Consider the following 27,970-nt stretch of genomic DNA (forward strand, 5'->3'; position numbering starts at 1 on the left):
TGTTCTTCTTAAAGACTGAAATCCGTATCAGAGCTCTTTTATAGAAATATATATATGACTGTATAATGCTGCTGCCATTAGGACTTTATTTCACATCACATGAATCTGCTGCACTTGTGAGTGGATTTGATTCGGACTTTTCTGATAAGCGTCTCTAATAGATCAGTGTAATTATTATAATATTAACGCTTAGTGGCGTCTCACCGTCCAGACTACAATTATCTCATACATACAACTGAGCATATCATTTAAACTCACACCTAGAGGTCGACTGATACAGGATGACCAATATATGTTGCTGATTTCTTTTGTCCGATATGTTTGTCCAAATAAAATCTCTACAAATTTAAACCTATTTTGTAATGACACTAAATTGAAATAAAAAAATAAATAAAAAATCTGTGTGACATGAACAACTCATATTTCTTGTCCACTTATTACACTATTTATAACTTTTAGAATAAACTTTCAAAACTGGACCAATATAAAGTTTGTTCACAAACTTTTACTAAACTGAGTTTATTTATATGATCATCACCATTCATTACATCTCATTACCTCTGTCTTTGTCCCGCTTTTCTTCTTCTACGCTTTTTCTTCTATTTTATTTAATTTGTATTGTTTTCCAGCACAGTAATGTGATGAATGTAAATAATGTTATGTTTGCATCATTATGCTATAAAACACATATTATCCCATTAAGTTCTGAGCATGCGCAGAAAGAACCAGAGACATGACTGCACAGCGTTTTTTACTCGTTTACTCTGCACACTGCAAACACACCCACATGCAGCACGAGAGCGCCCTCTAATGGCTATCAGATATTATAACATTAATGCAATGTTACCAATGTCACTATGACCATTATTAATTTAGGGGCTTCAGGAAAGTCTGCAAAGAAAACAAAACTATACCTACCTTTTCCGGTTTGTCTGAATCGTTGCACGAAAAACATTAACAAATCCGAAAACACAGCGACAAGTCAGACAAACCGGAAAAGGTAGGTATCGTTTGTGAATGGAAACTTGGAATGGAAGACACCTGTCATTCACCTGTATATCTTGACTGACAGGTGTCTTGTCCAATGATCGGTAAGTTTACATTCACAAACTATACCTACATTTTCCGGTTTGTCTGACTTGTGTTTTCGGATTTGTTATTTTGTTTTCGGATTTGTTAATCTCTTTTGCACTTCTCACACACACACACACACACACACACACACACACACACACACACACACACACACACACACACACACACACACACACACGTGCGCAGCTCTGCTCGGTGTCTTTCTCCTTTTTCTCCTCATCACCAGTCACTAAAACAGAGCACACTGATTAGTCCCATCAGCCACAGATCTGCTTCTCACCGCTCGTTTCCCCCCGGCTCCACCCTCCATTCACCAACCGCCGCTCGTGCACGCACCCGCTGCTCCATCCAGCAGTAGTGTTCAGGTGTTGTGAGGTGAATCCAGTGTTAACCCTGTCAGAATAACTGCTGAAAGATCATCCACTTTCTTGTGCCAATCCATGTGATTAATTATAAAGTACAGATGTTTAAGTGAATCAGGTTCTGCCCCACATTAACTGTCAGCTATATTGCTTTCAGAGCTCAAAATGAACAAAGCACTAAAGCTGCAAGAAAATACCTCAACTTCAGTTTCTGTCAAATTCCTTTTCTTTAAGGACATCAAACATCACTGACTTTACTAAAGTGGATTTCAAGAAAAAAAATACCATCATTGAATGCTCTCTGTGATGAAGAGACATTAGACATGATTGAAATTCAAAATCTTTATTTATTTAATAGTGTTTATTGTGTCTCGCTGTAGTAAAAGTGTTCAGACTCTCTGTTTCTCTTGTCGGCTTCTTCTTTTTCTATTTCTCCTTTTCTTTTGAATGTTTTCTTGTCTCAGCTGAGCAACAATTTCCTCCCATCGCTCTCGGACCCTCATATAATGTTCTGTTTTATTCTCTGAAGTCTTCTTTTCTTCCTCACAGAGATTCTGGGTATCCTGGAGCCCCCTGTTGGTCTGAAGCTGTAAGTTGTTCCTCTCCTCTATGTCAAGTTTAGTTTTCTCTCTTTCGTCCTCTTGTTTTTCCTCAAAATCCAACGTGGGCTCAAACTGAGAAACACGTTCCTCCAGTCGCTCTTTGTCTCTGATCAAATGATCTCTCTCCTGCTCTGCACTATTTTTTACTTTCTCACAGTGATTCTGAGTATCCTGGAGCTTCATGGAGGTCTGTTCCAAATTTACCTCAAGCTGAGCAACATGTTCCTCCACTTTCTTTTTCTTTCTCATCCAGCTCTCTCTCTTACATTCTACAGTTTTCTTCAGTTCCTCATGGATTTTCAGGGAAGAGTGGAGCTCCATGGTGGTCTGATGCAAAGTGGCCTCAAGCTGAGCAACACGTTCCTCCAGTTGTTTTTGTTCTCTCGTCCAGCTCTCTCTCTCACAGTCTACAGTTTTCTCCAGTTCCTCATTGATTTCCAGGGAAGACTGGAGCTCCATGGTGGTCTGATCCAAAATAAACTCAAGCTGAGCAACATGTTCCTCCAGTTGTTTTTGTTCTCTCGTCCAGCTCTGGCTTCTCTCAGTTATGTCCTGTTTCTGCTGCTTTCGCTCAGAAGCCAAAGTAGCCTCCAACTTTTGCACCGTCTGTAGCAGAATGGCTTTTTCTTCTTTCTCTTCTGTTATCTTCTCTATCATTAGAAGAGAAAATGCATCCAAGTCTTTCTCTACTTTCTCCATGTGTTCCAGCTTCTCCTTCATTTCAGCAATCTGCTTAGTTTTCTTTGTTCTTCTGGTTTGAAAAAACTTTCTCAACCTTCTAAAGAGCTCCATGTTTATGCCTCTTTACTCACAAGCAAAAACCTCGGAAATGAGAGAAACAGAGACGCGTTCCCAATTATAGACGTTGCCTACTGTGACGTCACAGGGAGATGCCCCGCCCTCCGTCTGTGACGTGACCCGGTCTCACTTAACCGGACTATGCGCATGCGCACATTACAGAGGTAAAGAGCGAATTAAATATCATGTCTTCACAATTTTTTTGTTGTTTCTGAAAGAAGAGCGATCTTACAGTCATAAATAAGATAAAAACGGCTGTAAACTGTGTATAAAGCGAGTGAATCCGAGTTGAGAACCGGAAGTTGACCGGAGTGACTCTATGAATGTTGCAGAATCATAAATGACCAGTAGGTGGCAGTGTGATGTGTATTAAAGCTCACTGTCACAGCAGGTAATTAGAAGTAGTGGAGCTCTAATGACGTCATTAATAGCGAGGACAAGACACACAGCAGTTTGGGATTCTTTTATTGACTTTATTGATTAATTGATTGAAGAAATGTTTTACCTTTAAATGTTTTCTTTTGACCAACTTTTGCATTTTTATCTACATGCTTCAGATGAGTTTTATAAAAAAAATTTTTTACTACTTATTAAAAAATAAAATTTAATTGTGAGTGAAACCAATTGTTTATTAAATGCATTATTCACTAAATAAACATAAATGAAAACTGGATGATTTGTTTTTATTGAATGTAAAAATATTAATTTGAGGATAATCGAACTTAATGAATCGAATAGTTTTGGATTAAATGAAGACTTTACTGAACTAAACAGCACTGAATTCTCCTTTAAATCAACTTAAGTTCACTGAACTAAATACTGTTACTTATATGAAAATAAACCCGGTTTCTTGAACCCTGTTCGGTTTCAGCCCCACTTTTGGGCCTCACAGCTGAAAATGACCTTCCTGACTTTTAAAGTGTGAAAACATGCAAATAAATATACACAGTGGTGTGAAAAAGTGTTTGCCCTCTTCCTGATTTCATACTACTACAAAAGTATGTACTTGATATACAATGTACACAACACAGTGTTGAGTTTACTCATAAAAAAAGATTTAACTGCATGTTTACTACTATTTTGTCCAATGAAAAAGAACAATTAAGTTGGGAAAAGCGTTTCACTTCCTGTCATTGCGCATGCGCAGTCTGTTTCCGTAGCATTTTGCACAGGATTTCCCCTCATTAACTGCATTTTAGAAGGGGCTGGATGTTCTCTGGTTCACGCAAACTTTCTTGTAGTTTTATTATCGAAAATAACCTAAATATATTACACAAATGCTTAACGTATAATGTAACGGTGTGTTTTGGGAAGACTATTTTAAGGAATGTAATTATATTTTGCATTGAGCTTAGACAGCTAACGTGCTTCATTTGAAGGTCATGTTCAGTTCACTTTGTAAAATCTGAATGAAATGTTTTCAAAATGCAGGATTTTTGTGTAATTTGTAGTTATTACAATAAACTGTATTTAAATGGGTTGTGTGTTGTGGAAGGAGTTAATAGAATCTCTGGTATTTAACTCAAAGAATCATACGAAAGCCATATGATACACAGTCATACATCTAATGCTAATTACAAATGCTAAATAGAGATTGAATCTTTCTTTTTGGATAAATCTGTGCTTGATTTGCGTTAGATGAAGGCTTAAAGACCAGAGAGAATCCTCTGCCAGCTGGTCAGTTCCATTTCACCGATTCGTGGTGAGAGTAGGGAGCAGGTTGACAAGAGTCTGGAGACGTAGAGGTGCATCCTGGAGAGAAGGGGAATGAAAGTCAGTAGACGTGTGTGGATGAGAGGGAGAGCAGTGGAGTGGTGAAGGTGTACGAGTTTAAATACCACAGTTTTGAAACCATCTCAGAAATCGTTTGAGGAGGTCATGACACGATCAATTGTCCTTTTAAAGATTGCGAGCTGACAACCAGTGTCCTTTCAACTTTCAGTAGCCATGAATCTGAAGGTTTGAACTTTTTCTGTCTTTCAGGCTTCTGATGTGCTGCTCAAAGAAAATCTAGAGCTCTCAAAAGGTCTACCTTTGTTTATGAGGGAAAAGTCTTAAGACTTAAGACTTAAGTTCCTGTTATCAGCATATTCTCTTATACCTGAGGTACAGATACTGTAAAGAGAAAACAGTTTTGTCTGGTGTCTGAAACTAATCTGATAACTGTTCTATAAGCTAAACGTCAGGGGAAAGAGTAGAATGGAGGAGGCAAAGTGTTGGCAAAAATGTATTTATTGACTAATCCTAGTTGAATATTTATTAGTAATGAGTCTGAGAGCACAAATTAAGTGTTACACTATATTGCCAAAAGTATTGGGACACGGCCTTTTCTATTCTAACATGAAAATGCCTCTGTGTATAAGGAAAGGTTCAAAAGGAAATGATTGATTCAGTCAGTGTGGAAAAACTTGACTGGTCTCCATAAAGCCAAGTCCTAATCCCAGCTGAACATCTCTGGTGTGACTTTAAATGCAGACCTTAAGACAAAAACTCAAACCAAACACCAATGACATGTACATATTGGTAGTCAATTTAGACACTTCCACATTTGTTGCAACAGAGATGGAAATACAATTTGTAAATACATGAATTATATTTTCATCTTTGTTGCCACAGTTTTGGAAGTGCCTTTTTTCTGTTCCAAAGAACGGATGTGTCCCAATACTTTTGTCCATATAGTGTAAGTACAACTCATTGGTGTTTGGTGATGTTTTTGGCTCAGGGTCTGCATTTAAAGTCCCACCAGAGATATTCATCTGGGATTAAACCTTTGCTTTCTGCAGACCAGTCAAGTTCTTCCACACTGACTGAATCAGTGATTTCTTTTTTGAACCTTTCCATACACAGCAGCATTGCTATTTTAGAGTAGAAAAGGGTTCTGTTCAAACTCTTGCTATAAAATTAGAAGCACACAATTCCATTAAATATAATTATATGCTTAAACATTAGGATTTGTACTCATGTAAATCACTAAAGTAGTGAAACCTGTTCATTAGAAGGGGGTGTCCCAATACGTTTGGCAAAAGGGTGTATATCCAAGCAAACACAATGAAAAATTGCAGCATGTGTGATTTTTGGGTGACCTATCTCAAACAATATAAAAATCTCTTTGTGGTCCAGCAGAATGTAATAAATTATGGGTTATAATTCTGTCTTTATGCTGCTTTTTACTGCAGGACACAGACCCAGAAGACACTCACACAAAAGGGATGATGAAGGGGGTCTTAACTGTCGTTGAAGATGATGTTGCCACCATCCATTCAAACCCAAATGTAAGGTGCCTGTCTGTGGTTTTAGAGAAGCAAGTTGTGCTGGATAATGTGCAAGACGTCCCTACAGCTGTTGTTCTTCTATTTGACTTGATTTATGCCATCAAAATCCTTCGCTCTCCTAAAGAACTAAAATACACGTTTGTAACTGTTCAGAAAGTGTTTATTGGCCTTGACCCCCAGTGCTCTGAAGAGTCCAGTACTTCAACAACAAACTGTTCAAGTTGAAGTAGCTGCAGTTCATATGGCTGAGCAAAAGTGCAAGTAGTGATTTGTTCCTGTTTGTTTAGTAGCTGTATAACAGTGCAACATAGGCCAAAGTCAGTTTTGAGTTTTAGTGAAAGGTTTTATGACTGTTAAGTTTCGTTTATAACAGCTGTAATACTTGACTGTTCTTGTGCATGTGTTGAAACTCTGCTTGTTTCTTGCTGCAGCATTAAGATTGTTGTTCTGGCACTTTGAGAACATTTTTTTACTCCAGCACTTACAAACATTTTTGTATTTTTCCAACAGTTTAAAAGCATTTGTGTTGTTTTACTCCAGCATTTTAAAGTCATTACAAGATTTCCTTTTTGTCTTTAATTTTATTTCAATTTTATTAATACAGTGGAACCCACTTATCTCGACCTCGGTGAACTCGCCAACCCTATTAAGTCGACGTTTTTGAAGTGGAACCGCCAAATTCTCGCTTTGTCTTAGCATTTTTTAATCGGTTATGTCGATTCTGTTATGTCGACGAACCCTAATATCTCAAACACAAGGGGGGGCAAATTTGCCATTTAACGTCTCCAAAAGGTTTCCAAAACTCCTGCTTTTTTATTTTTGTTTGCAACAGCGTTACGGGTTAGTCAAAGAAACTTAGAAATGAGCATCAGAAATGAATAAGGACATATTCCTCAGTCTCACACGCACACACACAGTAATAGCGGAAGAATACCGGCAGGCTATTCCCAAAATACCGCTCTGCTCCTTATAGAAGCGCAACATATTTGACCCGTTACACCGTGTGTAACGTGTCTTTCGTTAAAGCCTGTTTCGTTAAAGCAAAAGTTCACTCTTTAAAGACCAAGTGGCTGCGATAAGACAGAAAACAAACAAAAGCTTTTTTCCATTTTGCTACTGTTTAATGGTTGTACTGGTTTAAAGTTTAAGAGCATTGTTGTTTTTAGATCTCATTGTTTTAAGTGGGAAATTGGGATTCTTGAAATCTTTTTAAACTGACTGTTTTCTTGTTCGCTTGTACTGCTTCCTCTTTCCTTGTTTTTTACTATGATTGGGAATTGAAGACAGTTTTTGAACAGTTGAATGTAAAGTTTAACACGGCTTATTGTGACTTATTCATGTACACTTGTTCTTGTAATGAATATATCTGATGACAAGGAGAGTTATTTGTACTATTTTGGCTGGAGGATGTGGGTCTGTGCAGACAGAAGTTTGCGCCTGTTTGTGTGAGCTGTGTATATGTGAAGGTTTTTCTTGTCTACTGTTTTTATATCTTTGCAAGAGAATTCTTCATGTCTGTGTTTTTGGATGCAGTGTATCTGTTTAAAAAAATAAATGCTGAGAGTTTGAATTTCATGTAAAAATCTGGTTAGATTTTCAGAACTACTTGTCAAACCAAAGTCCAGTAAACTCACAGTTCTGTTGAGGAAAAATGACTATTTTATGTTAATGAGACTAGATCTATTGTTGTGAAAACATGAAAAATTATGTTTTACCAATAGGTTTTTCAGTTGCCTTAACTAAAGATTTGAAATGCTCATGAATGGATTCAGAACAGTGGCTCAATAATTTCAACACATAAATAAAAGTTGAGTGAACTTAACCCAGGAACAGAGAAGGAACTTTCTTTGGAAGGAAGTTTCTTTTTCTTGAGTGAGACTGCTGAAAGAAATATTTTTAAGGAGACAGAATGTTTCATGTTACAGATTTTGTTAGAACTGTGGAATCGAGTCATTTACCAGTGAATCTTTCGATTCAGACTCAATTAAACCGAAACCAGAGAACCGACTTTTTCGAGTTATTGTTACACTGTTGCTATGTAACTATGTTATGTTATAATCATCTCATTCATACAACTGAGCAGTTGAGGGCCCATGATAGCAGCTCCAACAGCCATTTAGTTGAATCTTCTGAGGAGAAGTGGGTTCCACACACCAGCCATCAACCAGAAAAGAGGTTCAAGCAGTCTCCAAACTCAGCACCTGTTTCAGCTCTACCAGTAAGAGTGAGAGACAGAAAATCCCAGTCTTCACTGGTTGTATCCCCCAACACACCTAAAGAGACGTGGAATCAGGATTTTACACCCCAGCCAGTCTGTAGACCATCTGTCATGCCACTTGTTGATGAGAAGATGTTGGAAATGGGCTACAAACTGTTCGTTGATGACTTCTACACAAGTCCAGCACTGTTTAGAGATCTCCTAAAAAAAATAACATCTGGGCATGTGGGAAAATTCAGTCCACACACCCTCAAACCATCACCAACAAGCTTCTGAAAAAAGCTCCTCGAGGCCTCATCACTGGCTGAGAGAAGAGGATGTGCTGTTTGTAGAATGGAAGGATAAAGGAAGGTCCAGATGTGCTCCATCATTCACAGAGGCACTGAAGGAAGCATTGTGCTACTTTTATTTTCATTACTTTCTTCTTCTACTGTTTTTCTAATGTTCAAATACCAGTCTTATGCTTATTGTGTGAATGTTATTATTCCCAGTACATTTGGTTATCAGGCTGCTTTTCCTCAAACAGACGGAGGGAGAAAAGGACTACACACAGTCTCAGAATAATGTTTATAGGAATCTCGTTTTTATTGTATTTTCTTCAAAGTTGAAATATAAACTCATTACACATGTGACTTTTAACCCGTCACTATTCTGGATTGTTTCAGAACCGAATTCATGTATTTATATATTTAAAAAATAATGTTTTATCATGTACACATTTTTTTCTAATGAACTTCAGCATCTTTGGATGATGTAAAGCCCAAAGTGTGTTCTTTCAAAAGAGATGTAAATTGTGTATGTAGCACACTGTTGTCAGGAACTTTTACCATTGAAAGTCAGGAAGGTCATTTTCAGCTGTGAGGCCCAAAAGTGAGGCTGAAACCGAACAGGGTTCAAGAAACCGGGTTTATTTTCATATAAGTAACAGTATTTAGTTCAGTAAACTTAAGTTGATTTAAAGGAGAATTCAGTGCTGTTTAGTTCAGTAAAGTCTTCATTTAATCCAAAACTATTCGATTCATTAAGTTCAATTATCCTCAAATTAATATTTTTACATTCAATAAAAACAAATCATCCAGTTTTCATTGATGTTTATTTAGTGAATAATGCATTTAATAAACAATTGGTTTCATTCAGAATAACATTTAAATTTTTTATAAGTAAAAATGTGTTTTTTTTATAAAACTCATCTGAAGCATATAGATAAAAATGCACCAGTTGGTTAAAAGAAAACATTTAAAGGTAAAACATTTCTTCCAGCTCATAAATCCTATAAAACATGCAGCATTAAACATGAACTTCCAGCAGATGAACATCTCATAATACTGTCTGGAAGTGAGAAATGTACAGGTTGTTTTTACTCCATACACATGAACTTACTTTAATCAGAAACACAATCATACTCCAAATCAATTAATCAATAAAGTCAATAAAAGAATCCCAAACTGCTGTGTGTCTTGTCCTCGCTATTAATGACGTCATTAGAGCTCCACTACTTCTAATTACCTGCTGTGACAGTGAGCTCTAATACACATCACACTGCCACCTACTGGTCATTTATGATTCTGCAACATTCATAGACTCACTCCGGTCAACTTCCGGTTCTCAACTCAGGTCCTTTACTGTCAAATACCGCGTACTAGCTGCTTTCTCTATGGAGCTCTGTGTAATAAGTGTAGTTTAAACACTCATCAATCAAATACAATTATCACCAGAATGTGAATCAATGGCAGTTTGGACTTAAAAAACCTCTATGTATTATGTAACAGAGATATCTACTGAAGTTAGCATGCTAAGCTAGCCCCGGTCCGTCCTCAGAAAGCATGGAGTCCCGCTGACCTTCACTCGCTTTATACACAGTTTACAGCCGTTTTATCTTATTTATGACTGTAATATCGCTCTTCTCTCTGGAACAACAGAAAAGTTGTGAAGACGCCATGATATTTTATCCGCGCTTTCCCTCTGTAATGTGCGCATGCGCATAGTGAGTGTGTGCGTGTCAGCGAGAGATCCCGAGTGACGTCACATACGAAGGCGGGGCATATTTCTGTGAAGTCACAGAAAGACAACATCTATAAGTCGGAAAGCGTCTCTGTTTCTCTCATTTCCGAGGTTTGTGTGTGAGTACAGAGACATAAACATGGTGCTTTTCAGAAGGTTTAGAGAGATTTTTCAAAGCAGAAGAAAGAAGAAATCTGAGCAGATTGCTGAAATGAAGGAGGAGCTGGAACACATGGAGAAAGTAGTAACAGACTTGGATGCATTTTCTAATCTGATGAAAGAGAAGTTAGCAGAAGTGAAAGAAGAGAAAGCCGTTCTGCTACAGACGGTGCAAAAGCTGGAGGCTACTTTGGCTGCTGAGAGAAAGCAGTGGGAACAGGACATAACTGAGAAAAACTCCACACACTTCCAAAACAGCAACGAGCTCCAGTCTTCCCTGAAACTCCATGAGAAACAGGAGAAAACAGTAGAACGTGAGAAAGAGAGCTGGGTGAGAGAACAAAAGCGACTGCTGGAACGTGTTGCTCAGCTTGAGGCCACTTTGAAAAGAGAGAAAGAAAAAAAGACCAAACTCGACATTGAGGAATTGAACAAGTTACAGATTCAAACCATCAGAGAGCTTCAGGATTCTCTGGATCATTGCGAGGAGGAGAAAAATGAATTGATGACAGACCGAGAGCGAGTGGAGACACGTCTTGCTCTATTTGAGGTCGCGTTGGAATTTGAGAGAAAGAAAATAGAGAAAGAACAAAAGAAGGCCAAACTAGACATGAAGGAAATGACCACCTCACAGCTCCAAACCACCAGGAAGCTCCAGGATTCCCTCAACCACTGTGAGGAAGAGAAAAAGAGGGCAGAGCACGAGATAAATAATTTGATGAGAGAACGAGAGCGAATGAAGGAACATGTTGCTCAGCTGGAGGAAACTTTGCAATCTAAGAGAAATAAATGAGAGAAAAAATGAAACGCCAAACGAAACATTACTCGCTTTATACTGAACTTAAGAACAGGAAATGGCAGCACTGGAGAGAATCTGCAAAGCTCTGGGCAGGTTTGCAGATTCACACACCATACATAGTTTTTACTTTTTTTTTTACTATTTCTACTATGTTTGTTTTAATACTAATAAAAACTAAATACTTGAATTTTGTGTGTGTTTTGTTTCTTTTATTAAAGTGTTGGACATTTAATTCCCAACTAAGTATTAAAATCCACATAATAAAATTTAGGGGAAAATGTGACAAAACCCAATTCTGTTTAAACCCAATTTTACATGAACAGAAGTGAAACTGATCAAAACTATCGATGCAGGTTTAGTGAGAATGCAGCCTTATAACATCTAACCTTCAAATATAACTTTTGAGAACCTCAGTTAGTTAAAAAACATCAAAAGTAACAGTTTGCCATTCAAAACATTACAAAATAACAATTTAATTCAATAGATTTATTTACATTTTTCAGTCCATTCAGTAAAAAAGATTTGGTTCGATAATTTCGACTCCGTAGATTCAGTTCAAGGAACTCGATTCAAAAGAGTTTATTAATGTCAAAATTCACTGGTTTTCAATTGAGTTTGAATCCATAGATTCACTGGTAAATGACTCGATTCCACAGTTCCAGAAAAATCTGTAACATAAAAAATTCTGTCTCCTTAAAAATATTACTTTAAAAACCTTCACTCTGTTTGTGCAAAACCAGCAGGTGGTCAGAAAGTTCCTTCTCTGTTCCTGGGTTAGTTTGAGGGGTTCACCTCACTCAGCTTCGTCTCGGTGGCTGGTTATCATGCTGTCACCATCATCATAATCAGTTTGGGGGCATCAGGAAAGTCTGCAAAAAAACCAAACGTTACAACAGACTGAAAATACACTGTTTAGATAAAATACTTTACCAACAATGAGACACAATTGTCTTCGCTCTCTGTATGTTTCTTACTTCAGTGTAGAAAACTCTTAGTGAGGAACATCTCTTTTACTCCATCACAGGTCTGCACATGCAACAACTGCACTGTAACATCATCACTTCTACATGAGTTCTTCTACAGCTTACCGGTAAGTGTGCCAATACTGCCACCTAGCGGATAATTTACAAATACACTCATCATGACAGGTAGGTTCACAGCTGTATTGTATTGTATTGTATTGTATTGTATTGTATTGTATTGTATTGTATGTTGTATGCTCAAAGAAACACTGAAACAAATAGAAGACAGAAAAAGAAAAAGGGGGAAAAGAAAATTACTGTAAATTGCTTTTCATAGAACATGTATGAATTTGAAGCAGAAGTCAGAACAAGAAAAACACAGGTGGGAACCGAACCTCAGACCCCACTGTAATGTAGAACACAGACACACTGTATGACATTAAATCAGTTCACATTTATTAACAACATCCCGACTTCCCAAGCCATGGCATAATGACACCAGACTCTTTCTCCAAATAATTATAGAGGATCCTCACATACACAAAGCTTCTGTGTCTAAACTGCAATTTCTTGGGGCATCTGATATCAAAACAATGTAAAACTTAAAAGAAAAAAAAAGGCAGGCAAAATATCCCTGTGCCCAAGACCAAGGAACAGCTCATGTATTTCCTAGGAATGTGGTTGCAGGAATTTTCAAGACTGGAAACTTCCCATATGAATTATCAGGAATATTTCGGTATTAACAGGAATTAATGGAAATAAAGTTGGAATTTACAAAATTGCAAGTTATCCTATAACAGGGAACTTAAATGTAGTTAAAAAATAACTTGCTTGATAATCAACCAGATTGAATGCAGTTTCAGTTGAATTTCTACCTGCACATTCATCAATCACATGCACACAGCACACTTACTGCAGGGCTCCTGAGGCCGTACCCCTACATGCACTGTGTTTTCTTCATGTAAACAATGAGTCACGCCTCAAAAAAGGGTAAAAATCACTGCCTTATGGGTAATAAAAGACCAATAATCAGGATCTCAGGTCTACATTCCTTACTATTGAAGTAAACAGGACCAATACAGAACAGTTCATCAGACAGGAACACATACTGATTAGTCCCATCAGCCACAGATCTGCTTCTCACCGCTCGTTTCCCCCCGGCTCCACCCTCCATTCACCAACCGCCGCTCGTGCACGCACCCGCTGCTCCATCCAGCAGTAGTGTTCAGGTGTTGTGAGGTGAATCCAGTGTTAACCCTGTCAGAATAACTGCTGAAAGATCATCCACTTTCTTGTGCCAATCCATGTGATTAATTATAAAGTACAGATGTTTAAGTGAAAGCAATATAGCTGACAGTTAACTTGACACATTAACTGTCAGCTATATTGCTTTCAGAGCTCAAAATGAACAAAGCACTAAAGCTGCAAGAAAATACCTCAACTTCAGTTTCTGTCAAATTCCTTTTCTTTAAGGACATCAAACATCACTGACTTTACTAAAGTGGATTTCAAGAAAAAAAATGCCATCATTGAATGCTCTCTGTGATGAAGAGACATTAGACATGATTGAAATTCAAAATCTTTATTTATTTAATAGTGTTTATTGTGTCTCGCTGTAGTAAAAGTGTTCAGACTCTCTGTTTCTCTTGTCGTCTTCTTTTTTTTCTATTTCTCCTTTTCTTTTGAATGTTTTCTTGTCTCAGCTGAGCAACAATTTCCTCCCATTGCTCTCGGACCCTCATATAATGATCTGTTTTATTCTCTGAAGTCTTCTTTTCTTCCTCACAGAGATTCTGGGTATCCTGGAGCCCCCTGTTGGTCTGAAGCTGTAAGTTGTTCCTCTCCTCTATGTCATGTTTAGTTTTCTCTCTTTCGTCCTCTTGTTTTTCTTTAAAATCCAACGTGGGCTCAAACTGAGCAACACGTTCCTCCAGTCGCTCTTTGTCTCTGATCAAATGATCGCTCTCCTGCTCTGCACTATTTTTTACTTTCTCACAGTGATTCTGAGTATCCTGGAGCTCCATGGTGGTCTGTTCCAAAGTGACCTCAAGCTGAGCAACATGTTCCTCCACTTTCTTTTGTTTCCTCGTCCAGCTCTCTCTTTTACATTCTACAGTTTTATCCAGTTCCTCATTGATTTCCAGGGAAGACTGGAGCTCCATGGTGGTCTGCTCCAAAATAAATTCAAGCTGAGCAACACGTTCCTCCAGTTGTTTTTGTTCTCTCGCCCAGCTCTGGCTTCTCTCAGTTATGTCCTGTTCCTGCTGCTTTCGCTCAAAAGCCAAAGTAGCCTCCAGCTTTTGCACCGTCTGTAGCAGAATGGCTTTCTCTTCTTTCTCTTCTGTTAACTTCTCTATCATTAGAAGAGAAAATGCATCCAAGTCTTTCTCTACTTTCTCCATGTGTTTCAGCTTCTCCTTCATTTCAGCAATCTGCTTAGTTTTCTTTGTTCTTCTGGTTTGAAAAAACTTTCTCAACCTTCTGAAGAGCTCCATGTTTATGCCTCTTTACTCACAAGCAAAAACTTCGGAAATGAGAGAAACAGAGACGCGTTCCCAATTATAGACGTTGCCTTACTGTGACGTCACAGGGGGATGCCCCGCCCTCCGTCTGTGACGTAACCCGGTCTCACTTAACCGCACTATGCGCATGCGCACATTACAGAAGTAAAGAGCGGATTAAATATCATGTCTTCACAGCTTTTCTGTTGTTCCTGAGAGAAGAGCGATATTACAGTCATAAATAAGATAAAAACGGCTGTAAACTGTGTATAAAGCGAGTGAATCCGAGTTGAGAACCGGAAGTTGACCGGAGTGACTCTATGAACGTTGCAGAATCATAAATGACCTGTAGGTGGCAGTGTGATGTGTATTAGAGCTCACTGTCACAGCAGGTAATTAGAAGTAGTGGAGCTCTAATGACGTCATTAATAGCGAGGACAAGACACACAGCAGTTTGGGATTCTTTTATTGACTTTATTGATTAATTGATTTGGAGTATGATTGTGTTTCTGATCAAAGTAAGTTCATGTGTATGGAGTAAAAACAACCTGTACATTTCTCACTTCCAGACAGTATTATGAGATGTTCATCTGCTGGAAGTTCATGTTTAATGCTGCATGTTTTATAGGATTTATGAGCTGGAAGAAATGTTTTACTTTTAAATGTTTTCTTTTAACCAACTGGTGCATTTTTATCTATATGCTTCAGATGAGTTTTATAAAAAACACATTTTTACTAATAAAAAATAAAATGTTATTCTGAGTGAAACCAATTGTTTATTAAATGCATTATTCACTAAATAAACATCAATGAAAACTGAATGATTTGTTTTTATTGAATGTTAAAATATTAATTTGAGGATAATTTAACTTAATGAATCGAATAGTTTTGGATTAAATGAAGACTTTACTGAACTAAACAGCGCTGAATTCTCCTTTAAATGAACTTAAGTTTACTGAACTAAATACTGTTACTTATATGAAAATAAACCCGGTTTCTTGAACCCTGTTCGGTTTCAGCCCCACTTTTGGGCCTCACAGCTGAAAATGACCTTCCTGACTTTCAATGGTAAAAGTTCCTGACAACAGTGTGCTACATACACAATTTACATCTCTTTTGAAACAACACACTTTGGGCTTTACATCATCCAAAGATGCTAAAGTTCATTAGAATTTTTTTTTTACTATGTTTTGTGATAAAACATTATTTTTTAAATATATAAATACATGAATTCGGCCCTGAAACAATCCAGAATAGTGACGGGTTAAAAGTCACATGTTTAATGAGTTTTAACTTTGAAGAAAATACAATAAAAACGAGATTCCTATAAACATTATTCTGAGACTGTGTGTAGTCCTTTTCTCCCTCCGTCTGTTTGAGTAAAAGCAGCCTGATAACCAAATGTACTGGGAATAATAACATTCACACAATAAGCATAAGACTGGTATTTGAACATTAGAAAAACAGAAGAAGAAGAAAGTAATGAAAATAAAAGTAGCACAATGCTTCCTTCAGTGCCTCTGTGAATGATGGAGCACATCTGGACCTTCCTTTTATCCTTCCATTCTACAAACAGCACATCCTCTTCTCTTGGTTTTTTGGTGATGGTTTGAGGGTTTGTGGACAAAATTTTCTCTCATGCTCAGATGTTATTTTTTAGGAGATCTCTAAACAGTGCTGGACTTGTGTAGAAGTCGCCAACAAACAGTTTGTAGCCCATTTCCAACATCTTCTCATCAACAAGTGCTATGACAGATGGTCTACAGACTGGCTGGGGTGTAAAATCCTGATTTCACCTCTCTTCAGGTGTGTTGGGGGATACAACCAGTGAAGACTGGGATTTTCTGTCTCTTACTCTTACTGGTAGAGCTGAAACAGGTGCTGAGTTTGGAGACTGCTTGAACCTCTTTGCTGGTTGATGGCTGGTGTGTGAAACCCACTTCTCCTCAGAAGATTCAACTAAATGGAAAAAAATAGCATTGTATATCAAGTACATACTTTTGTGGTAGAATGAAATCAGGAAGGGGGCAAACACTTTTTCACACCACTGTGTATATTTATTTGCATGTTTGTCACACTTTAATGTTTCAGATCGTCAAACTAATTTAAATAGTAGTAAAAGATACACAAGTGAACACGACATGCAGATTTTAAATGAAGGTTTTTATTATTGAGGGGAAACAAAATCCAAATCTACATGGCTCTGTGTGAAAAAGTGTTTGCCCCCCTGTTAAAACTGTGGTTTATCACACCTGAGTTCAATTTCTCTCACCACACACAGGCCTGATTACTGCCACACCTGTTCACAATCAAGAAATCTCTTAAATAGGACCTGCCTGACAAAGTGAAGTCGACCAAAAGAGCCTCAAAAGCTACACATCATGCTGAGATCCAAATGAGAAGGAAAGTAATGGAGATCTATCAGTCTGGAAAAGGTTATAAAGCCATTTCTAAAGCTTTGGGACTCCAGTGAACCACAGTGAGAGAAATTATTCACACATGGCAAAAACATGGAACAGTGGAGAACCTTCCCAGGAGTGACCGACTGACCAAAATTACCCCAAGAGCACAGAGACCACTCATCTAAGAGGTCACAAAAGACCCCACAACAACATCCAAAGAACTGCAGCCTCACTTGCCTCAGTTAAGGTCAGTGTTCATGACTCCACCATGAGAAAGAGACCATTTAAAAACTGCATGTTCACTTGTGTTATTGTTACTAATATTTAAATGAGGTTGATGATCTGAAACATTAACGTGTGACAAACATACAAAAAAATACGAAATCAGGAAATTGCAGTTGCTCAGCTGGAGGTCACTTTGGAACAAAACCAGCATGGAGCTCCAGGATTCTCTAAATCAGTGTGAGAAAGAGAAGAAATGTGCAGAGCATCAGAGAAATATGAGAGGAACCCAATGTTGAACCTCTTCATGTCCAATGATTCAAAATAAAAAAAAAATGTACAAAATAATGAAATATTAAATTATTCAACATTTTTGTGTTTTTGTTACTATAATAAATATAAAAGTAATCAAACCTGTTCAGGGGGTGTCCCAATACTTTTGATGATATAGTGTATCACTTCATTTGTGCTGGAACAGTTTTCTCTTTACAGGATCTGTACCTCAGGTATGAGAAAATATGACTATAACACACTGACAACACACTTACCAGGCAAGAATTCAGAAAGTTTCCAGACCTTTCCCTCATAAACAAAGGTAGACCTTTTCAGAGCTCTAGATTTTCTTTGAGCAGCACATCAGAAGCCTGAAAGACAGAAAAAGTTCAAACCTTCAGATTCATGGCTACTGAAAGTTGAAAGGTCGCTGGTTGTCAGCTCGCAATCTTTAAAAGGACAAATGATCGTGTCATGACCTCCTCAAACGATTTCTAAAATGGTTTCAAAACTGTGGTATTTAAACTCGTACACCTTCACCACTCCACTGCTCTCCCTCTCATCCACACACGTCTACAGACTTTCATTCCCCTTCTCTCCAGGACGCACCTTCACGTCTCCAGACTCTTCTCAACCTGCTCCCTACTCTCACCACGAATCACAATACCGTCGGCAAACATCATAGTCCACGGAGAGACTTCTGTCTGAACTCGTCCGTCCTCACGTGCCTCTGCATGCTATATCATGCTCTTCATTAGCATTGAAAACATCCGATTACTCCTTCAATCCTTTAGTTCTACAAAGCCTTAAAATCTCGAAAGAATTTAGAAAACATTTCGGTTTCCAGGCAGCATCAGGTCTGTCTCCTAAATATAAAAACCCCTCCTTTCTACCCTCTATTTCGGACGGATTCTTTGCACTGTGGTTTAGAAGGGGCATTGTAAACATTAATGATCTTTTTCAGGAGAATACATTTGTCACTTTTTCCTACCTGTCAGAAAAATTCAACCTCCCTAAAACTCATTTTTTCCGACATCACCAAATTCGTGATTTTATAAGGAACACATTCTCTCACTTCCTGCACCCACCTTCTAAACAAGAGATTGATCGAGTTTTAGAAACAAAACTTTGTAAGGGTACTGTCTCTAATATTTATAAAACTATTTTTACATTCGCTGTTCAATCGGGATCTTCATCGCTTTCTAAAATAAAGAGTAACTGGGAATCGGATCTTAATTATAATTTCACGGATGAGGAATGGTCCAAGGCCCTTGGTCGTGTACATCCTCCTCTATATGCGCCCGTCATTCGTTAATACAGTTTAAATTGTTGCATAGAGTGTATTGGACAAAGACCAAACTATCTAAAATTAACCCTGGTTTGGATCCAACTTGTGATCGTGTCGGCGGCTCCGGCTACTCTTTATCATACTTTTTGTCTTTGCCCAGCCTTGACCTCTTTCTGGACATCGATTTTTAAATCAATCTCTGAATACTTTATTTTAGATATTAAACCATGTCCCCTAATAGCATTATTTGGACTCAAGCCCACAAATCCCTCCTTGTCATCCTTACAATCAAACATGCTCGCCTTTTGTTTAATAGTAGCAAAGAGACTTATATTACTGAATTGGAAGAATCCTCACCCACCCAGTTCTTCTCATTAGATACATGACCTGTCTCAGTTTATTCAAATAGAAAAGATCAGATTTACATTACTTGGTATTACGGAAAAGTTTTACACCACCTGGCAACCATTCTTATCATATTTAAGAGAAAGAGGAAAATAAAATCCTGTTCTCTTTGTTTAGCCTTTTTGAGCTCTTCCCCTTGTCCCTGACTTCTTGGTAGATGTAGAAAGGAGAAAGGAAAACATATCTTTGAGAGTGTTAATGTACTTAGGTGCAAAATCTTTTATTTTGTTTTATTTTTCTTTTTTTCTCCTGTTCTTGATGCTCATATTCATGATTGTGATTGTGTGTATAACTTAGAAAGAGAGAGACCAATTTCTTGTTGTTGGACTAAATTAACCACTGTTCCATTGTCTTTCTCACCTGAGTGTCTTTCTGTTTGAAGTGCATCAATAAAAAAGAGTTGAATAATAATAATAATAATAATAATAATAATAATAATAATAATAATAATAAGAAGAAGAAGCCAAGTGATTTTGAAATGTTTTGCCGGTGTCTATGATGACAGGTGGGTCCATCTAATACACAAACGCCAAGTGTTCAAGGGAAGCAAATAGAAGCAAGACTGCTTCTATGCTAGAAGAACGATAGTGTTTTGAACTTCTCAGCAAACCGGTTCATTCTCCTGCTCTACTGAAACTGTGAATGTATGCAAAAGTGCAAACAGTGACCAAGAAGCTTTTCCCTGCGGTAGTTTCTGTAGTGTAGTGGTCATCACGTTCGCCTCACACGTGAAAGGTCCCTGGTTCGACACCAGGCAGAAACAAGGTTGTGATTTTGAAGCTAGTGTTACATTCTTAGGCCTGTAAACTGTGTTACTCGACAGCATTAGAGAAATGTAGAAAACTTACTTTCATATTGTTTCTGTAGTGTAGTGCTTTAAGTGTTATTGCTGCTGTTTGAACTACAAAAATGTTCAAACAAGTTAAGTCTGTAACACACCTTTATCACATTGTCCACAACAAGAGGGGTCGCACTAGATCCACTCATGGTCAGCAATGTCTGAGATGAGAGTGAGGACTCTGGGATTGACTAAACACTTTTTTCTTCTTGGATTCAACCTCGGTGCCTCTCAGGATTTATGGAAAAGAAACACCTTTATGGAAAAAAAAGAGTGAGAGAAAGATTGAGAAAATGAACAACCTGAGATAGATATCAAATTGATACATTTGATAAATCCAAAAAAGGTGTTGATAAAAACAGAATATTAGCGTTGGAGAAACTCCAGTGTTGATCGTAGTTCCACTGGGTAGTGTATGTTAAAGCAGTAATAACTGCCAAACATCAGGCAGATGGAGGAGGTGAAGGTTGTGATGTGGTCGTTGACAATCTTCTTGTCGATGCTCAACATGAATGTCTCAGCAGTGAAGCAGGAGGAACCTGGGAATAATAATAAAAATAATAATTCAAACGTTTATTAACAGGGGCTTCAATGTCAGTTATATATATAATGCAGATACTTGAAACAAATTGGAGGATGAACGCTGCCAATATTGGTAGTAAACAAATACAAAATGGCTTGATAAAGTAATTAATGTGCCAAATAAAAATATTACATAAAAAGGAAAGTAATTATTAAACAATAAGATTGGAAATAAAAGGGAAAATTAAATAATGGTGCTAATTTTAAAATGAAACTGAAAATGATAAATATTGATCTGTCAATGTATAATAAAATAAGTTGGTAAAGTTTCTTTTTTGGATGCTGTATTTGGCACAATAATTAATCAATTATGTATTTATTTCTTATTTTATTACCAATTAAGGCAGGAACTTGAGGGATTTAAGGACCTGAGCTAAAGATAATGAGGAGTTAATAATATTGAGAAGAGGCTCACCAGCTGTATGTAACACTTCCTTCAATTTGTTTTTCTAATGCTATACATTTTTTCAGTGAAGAAATTCAAAAAGTCGTCACTACTAAACTGTGATGGAACACATTTTTCAGATCCCTGATTTGTAGTTAATTTAGCGACTGTACTGAAAAGGAACCTGGGATTGTTTTTGTTGTTTTCTATGAGTTTGCTCAGGTGTTCAGCTCTAGCAGCTTTTAGCGTCTGTCTGTAGCTGAGCATACTGTCTTTATACGCAATTCTAAATACCTCCAATTTAGTTTTCCTCCATTTTCTCTCCAGATTACGTGCTGTTCTCTTGAGGGCATGCGTATGACTATTATACCAAGGTGCAGGTGCTTGTTCTCTAACCTTTTTTAACCGGATGGGGGCAACAGTGTCTAATGTGCTAGTGTGGATAAGGTCTATGTTGTTAGTCATTTCATCAAGATTATTAGCAGTTATGGGTTTAGTGAGAAATTGAGATAAATCAGGCAGATTATTTATGAATCTGTATTTAGTGGTCTGAACAATAGTCCTACCAAGTCGATAACGTGGTGAAACACGGTTAATCTGCTCTACCGGTAGTGTGTACAGTATGAGGTAATGGTCAGTGATGTCATCACTCTGAGGTAAAATATCTATATCAGTGACGTCTGCTCCGTGGGATATTATTAAGTCTAGTGTGTGGTTAAAACGGTGGGTTGGTCTGGTGACGTTTTGTTTAACTCCAAAAGAGTTTAGTAAATCGACAAATGATAATCCTAGAGCATCGTTTACATCATCTACATGAATATTAAAATCTCCTACAAGCAGCACTTTATCAAAATTGATCAAGAGGTCTGAAAGAAAATAAGCAAACTCTTGAAGAAAATCAGCGTAGGGTCCTGGGGGTCTGTACACGGTGACCAGAGCGAGTTTTCTATGCATGTCTGAAAGTACAACTTTGAGAACGAGCACTTCAAATGATTTAAAGCTGAATCCTAATCTCTGACTAACATTAAGAGAAGCACTATAAATGGTTGCTACACCTCCCCCACGACCAGTCTGACGAGGCTCATGATTATAAACATATCCTGACGGTGTCGACTCGTTTAGACCCATATAATCACCTGGTTTAATCCAGGTCTCAGTGAGACAGAGTGCTGAGAGATTATTCTCTGTGATCATCTCATTTACAATCAGTGCTTTGGGTGCAAGTGATCTAATGTTTAAAAAACCAAACTTTACAACTTTTTGGTGTTTGCTTATCTGGCATTTTTCAGTTTTAACTGCAATAAGATTATTTCTGGATCTTGTGTATTTAATTCTTGGTTTTACTACATGAGGAATAGATACGGTTTCTATAAACTGGGCTGTGTGTGAACTTGTAACTATTTGGTTTGTTGTATAAATGTTCTCATAGACGTAAATTTCCTGATGTCTTACCAGTCAGATGGTGTGAAGAATCCTAGAGATGTTATCTGATAGCACTGCTGCTCCAACTCTGCTGGGGTGCAGGCCATCAGGGTGGAAGAACCTCGGACGCTCACAGAAACAGTTCCAGTTATTAATAAAGAGAAGTTTGTGCTCTCGACACCATGACTGTAACCATTCATTTAGTGCAAAGAGTCTACTAAACTTCTCAGCCCCTCGCTGGTAAGTGGGAAGAGGTCCTGACACTATGATCCTCGTTGTGGGTGATGTGCTGCGTACCGTCTCCACCAGGATCCTGAAATCCCTCTTTAAGATCTCCGTTTGCCTCAGCCGGGTGTCGTTCGTTCCGGCATGAAGAACAACCGCTCCGAAGTTCTCGTTCAGGATCGCGGGTACCTGCGCAGCGACATCGAGAACACGAGCACCAGTAAAACAGCGAGTGTGCACCTTACCTTTGTCTCCGGTAGCGCGGACATGCCGGACGATGGAATCTCCAAGAATCACAGTATGGCGTTCCGTCTGGCGGAGAGGGGCGAAGCGGTTCTCGGTCGAGATCTCGAAGGCCGGTGGTGGTGGCGGGGGAGACGTCCTCGACCGGGGCTTGGTTTCTACTAGTTTCTACAACAGTTTACAATTTTCTACTACAGGTCATGACGTGTCTTCCACGTCATGACCTGCCCCCATCCCGCTGCCACCCAAAAAGATAAATAACTAACAACAATCTGCACTTACTTTATCTTTAATACGAATTTACAGTAAATATGTTTAAATATAAATAACATAAATAAAATATGAAAATAAATAATAATAAATTGGCAATTCACACAACAAACAAATTAAATACATTTTTTAGTACACACACACACACACACACACACAGCTGCATCAATACATTTAAATCGCTATCTCTCTAATCACACTTAATTCCTCCAGGATTAATTACAGGTTGGGTGACCTCTAACCTCTCGTGTGGTGCTGATGTTCCTCCTCAGAAGTTCGTCACATTTTTAAAAGCCCTCTGTAACAACCAGCCAAAAATATGCCGAGTCAAGCGATTAGATCAGACATAAACAATAGTATTTCAAAGCAATTTTCAAGCGAAATGATTTCATAAAATAACTATGCTGTCACTTTTACTCAGCTCTTTTATTATTATTACTCAAGTAGTAGAAAATCTACTGCCCACTGGATCCTGTTTGGTCCAGATCTTCCAGTGGAGTCTAAATCTAGTGTGCAGCCAACAGCTCACCTGCTCAGTAATGAAGTTGTTCCCATCCACGGTTTCAGGAAGAAAATCAGCCCAGCTCAGTTTAGAGTCCCTCCATAAGGCCTTCACTTCCTTTTGGCTCTAAAGTGAAGAAAAACACAGCAATGACTTGAACAAAAAATAACCTTTTTTAACTAGTATGACAAAATACTTTCCTTTTTTCAGTCATATTCTAAAGAAGATCTCACAGCTCACCATTTGTTTGCAGAGAAGGTTCAATATTTCTGCAAATAATATGCCGGCTCTTGCCACAGGAAGTAGTGGTTTGCTAAATTCACTGGAATTCACAAGAAATCAACAATTAAAAACAAACACCAACTTCCTTTCCAGCTAAAAATGTATATGTATAGTCTCAAATGTAACTGTAAATACATTAATAATTCTCTCAAAGAGATTCCTCCTTCCCGAAGCACAGGATTAACGAGCTCCGCTATGTACTGCCATACATAAGGAATGTCAATCGCCATATCATCTGCTAGCTCGAGGGTTTCTGAGAACCTGTGTAAACAAGGATCGGTAAGAAAATGGGGGAAAAGAGAGCAAAAAGAAAACACAGACAAAAGTCTTAATAAAGGATTCTGATTCTCATAAAATTCTCTAAAAAATGACCAAATGTAAACGCAAGCGTATTCATAATAATGCTAACAATAACCCCATTGGGTGTAAATATGTCATCAAGCTGTGGACATCTCATGATGCAGACAGTAGTGTCTCTGGCGCCAGTGGGAGACGGAGCTGTGTGGTGCAGGAATGTCACTCACCCTTTAAAAAACTGAGATGTGGAGAGGATCCCAGCCTGCAGCAGCTGATGGAACAGATGACCCATGTGGTCACGTGTGATCTGGTTTCGCTCCAGCGTGGTCTCCACACCCACCAGAACAAAAACGTACAGCATCCCGCCCTGGTCCAGTTCCTCCACGCAATGCAAGGCCTCCTGCACACGATCCCACCACGATTATGTGACGCAGTAACACGATAATAACCGATGTGTATTCAACTAAATGTGATCATAAGACACTGCATGAGATCATTACTTTGTAATCATTTATGTGTAGAAACTCCTCGATAATGGATTTAGAGCGTTTCTCCATTTCCTCCTCTGATAGCGCAGGCTTGTTTGTAGTCGAGTCTGGCACTGTGTCGAGTTTTACTGAAACACAAGAGACATGATGTGTCATGACTAAAAATGCTGATGCATTAAACTGAATTAAGTTTCAACAACAACACCTACAATCACAACCTGCTTTGAATATTTTCACAACATGAACACAGGAGAGAGCTGAAAAAGGACACAGACTACATTCACTACAGACTCACCTGATGCTCCGGATGTGGCTCTAGCGCTAGTTTCTCCATTGCAGCCGTTCTTCCAGTTCAGCCGTCGCCCCCCGAAATTCCGTCCCAAATAAATCTTATCATCTGCTGGTAACTACACACAAACACAATTCAGTTTAAATAACAATCCTTCTTATAAACCTGGTAGAAAAACGTGTACTTTAACAGATTGCCAGTTTTGAAGTAGAATTCCATAACATTACTTAAATTGTGTGAATTGTGTAACTCGAGTAATTCGAATACAAAAAAGCATCGAGGCAAATAACTTGGCTTAGTCCATTTAACTACACACAGAGCACCGTGTTTCCCCACGGACCATTCTTACTGATGCACCACCCGCTAAACTCTGAACAGGTAACACAGAAGATGCTGCAGAATGAAAAATGGAAGAACGGGAGGAGAAAACAGCGAGGGCTGAGGAGAAGATCCAGGCCAAAGAAAACTAAAAATGTTTCAAAAGTTTTTATAAAAAATAGGAATGAAGCAGCTCTCCTATAGCTCTAAATCCACAAACATTTGGGGGATTTCAAACGCTTAGTTCAGGCAACTCTTAAAGGTTAATACTTTTCAACTACGTAAATCGTTTCACCAGCAGGTTTGAGTTCATCTACATCTCAAGCTTTAAATGCTGACTGAAATAGTTCAAGCTTGCATTTGAAAAGCATGTTTCTGCACATGTAAAGTCAGTACCTTGTTGATTTTAGGGATCTTGTTGGGGTCTATTGTAATGTTCATGCTCACAGTGTTCATGGTCTCATGACTCGGAAATACTGTAGAAGAAACAAGAAATAACAACAAAAAGTTGCAGTGCATTGGTTAAGTGCTGTGAAAAGAAAGGGGACTAAGCTGTAAAAAGGATTAGTCTAGAACACATATGCCCTCTATAACCTCGCCTATTCATGCCCATGGATCGTAGCTTTTCTTGAACTTTTCTTTACTCCTCCTGCTCCTAAAATTTGGCATCCATGTGGATATTTTCAATGGTCTTCGGTCCTTCTACAACTCTCCGTGATACCCAGTTGTGCTGAAACGAGGAATCGGACACGTCATTCACTGTTTTCTTATCATTTCAGTATGTACTACTGTTAAATATAAGCACGGATGCACATCTAGTAGGCAAACAAACAAGTTCACTGACCAGGCGCAGGTCAATGACATCATGGAGCATAAAGTGAACACGTGATGAGGTTTTTCCCCTTCACAATTCCTTCCATCTTTTTAAAGTACATATCCATTTGTACCTGAAGGAGGAATAAAATTAGGCAACAATTCAGCAGTCGTGCTCCAATACCTATTCTACTGTTCCAATAGTTCCAATAGAAGTACTTTGGGAAACATGTTTAATAGAAGAAATTTACAGCTCTCAGACGTGACGAGTTGTTAAAAGCAGATGTTCACTGGCGTTTCATAAACATTTCATCGGTTACACTTGGAACAGCTGTTTGAATATTAAACAATAGGAAGCATACTTTTTATGTAATAGAGCTCAAGCAATTTCTCCAAGCCTCTTTGTATTGGTCTATAAATTATAAGCAAGTGCTCTGTTAACCTGTGCAATGAAAATGCTCTACAATGGCGTCTTTGGTTGTTTACCTTGGCCTTCTTCAAGTCCATCTCGTTGCTGGCGGTCCTGAGGAGAATAGAGAGGCACTCGAGACTTTCCTAGTCATTTTGTTTCAGCAGTTTTACCACGCAGTTATAAATGATGGACTTGGGCAACATCCGCAACTTAAACAGCTCCCCGATGAACTTGACGTTACCCCTGGTTTTTCTGCGAGCTTTGTTTTTCGCCTCCTCCAGCTCGTCCTGAAGCCTCTCACGATTACTGGCCTGGAAAAGTCAATCATCATAAAAACTAAAAATCTGTTCAATTAAAAAATACAAATATTACACATGAAGATACCATAGAAATGTTACAGAAGGACGGGTTTAAGCCTGATAACAGATTATCCACTTGAAGCTTCATTTGCAAATTCAGTAGATTTTGATTATATTTTTATTCCTGCTGGAATATTTGAGATATTTGAGTCTCTGGGGCTGAGCCCCTGTGGGTCCGGTGGCAACTTATTTTGGTTACACTGTAAAAGCAGAGAGTGAAGCAATGATCTGTGAAACAATATTCCTTATTTGGTTTTAAACTTCAAATAAAGCCCACATGTCAGGAGGCTTACCTTGTGTAGCACCACATCAGGTATGGGTGGAAGCCCCTCTGGCTTCTGCACACAATCAGGCATGAACTGGATGCTCAAAAGAAAGTTTCTACTATATTGTATCCTCTTATTCTCCATCTCTGGCTCTGAGGAAGGAACGAGCAAAAGCAGACATGAAAAGTAGTGAAAAACATGATGAAGTGTGCGAGTCAGAAGAAGTAGGTCTCACTGTGCATTTCATCCTCAGAGCTGGGCTCGGGTTCGTTCTTCGGCGGCTCGGCTTCCTGCGCTTCGATCTCATCTGCTGGTGTTTCTGCTGAAGCCAGATGCTCCACAATCACAGGAGACACACTGTAATTCTCGACTGTGGTTGAGACTGGCTCAAGGTCAAAGTCAGACTGCTGGAAAGCGAGCTCTGGCTTATCCTAACACACAAACACACCCAATTAATAATAAAACACCAGGATTACTGTGAATTTGTAGTGTAAATGTAGGTTTCACACATTCACCGAAGTGAACGACAGCATTTCTATCTTTATATATAGTTATTTAAAGAAATACTCCAGTGTTGGCACCTCAGTTTATATCTACAGTATTTGTAGTCCATGTGCAAT

General features: G+C 38.3%; 3 protein-coding genes across 6 annotated transcripts in view; 2 read left to right on the plus strand and 1 right to left on the minus strand.

Moving 5' to 3' along the window:
- Positions 1 to 27,970, plus strand: part of LOC310731514 (uncharacterized protein) — a gene marked incomplete at its 3' end in the record, with an annotated part of 236,384 nt that overhangs the window by 171,068 nt on the left and 37,346 nt on the right. The window lies entirely within an intron of this gene.
- The window catches only part of LOC310724922 (uncharacterized protein), a 99,359-nt gene that overhangs the window by 28,033 nt on the left and 43,356 nt on the right, over positions 1 to 27,970 (plus strand). The gene's annotated exons all lie outside the window — the stretch shown is intronic.
- LOC310724730 (uncharacterized protein) overlaps positions 1 to 27,970 on the minus strand; it is a 62,878-nt gene that overhangs the window by 16,070 nt on the left and 18,838 nt on the right. Inside the window, exon 5 of the mRNA XM_083539010.1 lies at positions 22,617 to 23,000. Coding sequence (XP_083395136.1) covers positions 22,620 to 23,000 — 381 coding nt within the window. The 3' untranslated portion in view covers positions 22,617 to 22,619. The remainder of the gene's footprint in view (positions 1 to 22,616; positions 23,001 to 27,970) is intronic.

Source organism: Silurus aristotelis (genome assembly GCF_946808225.1).
Source record: "Silurus aristotelis genome assembly, chromosome: 1".
Lineage (NCBI taxonomy): Eukaryota > Metazoa > Chordata > Actinopteri > Siluriformes > Siluridae > Silurus > Silurus aristotelis.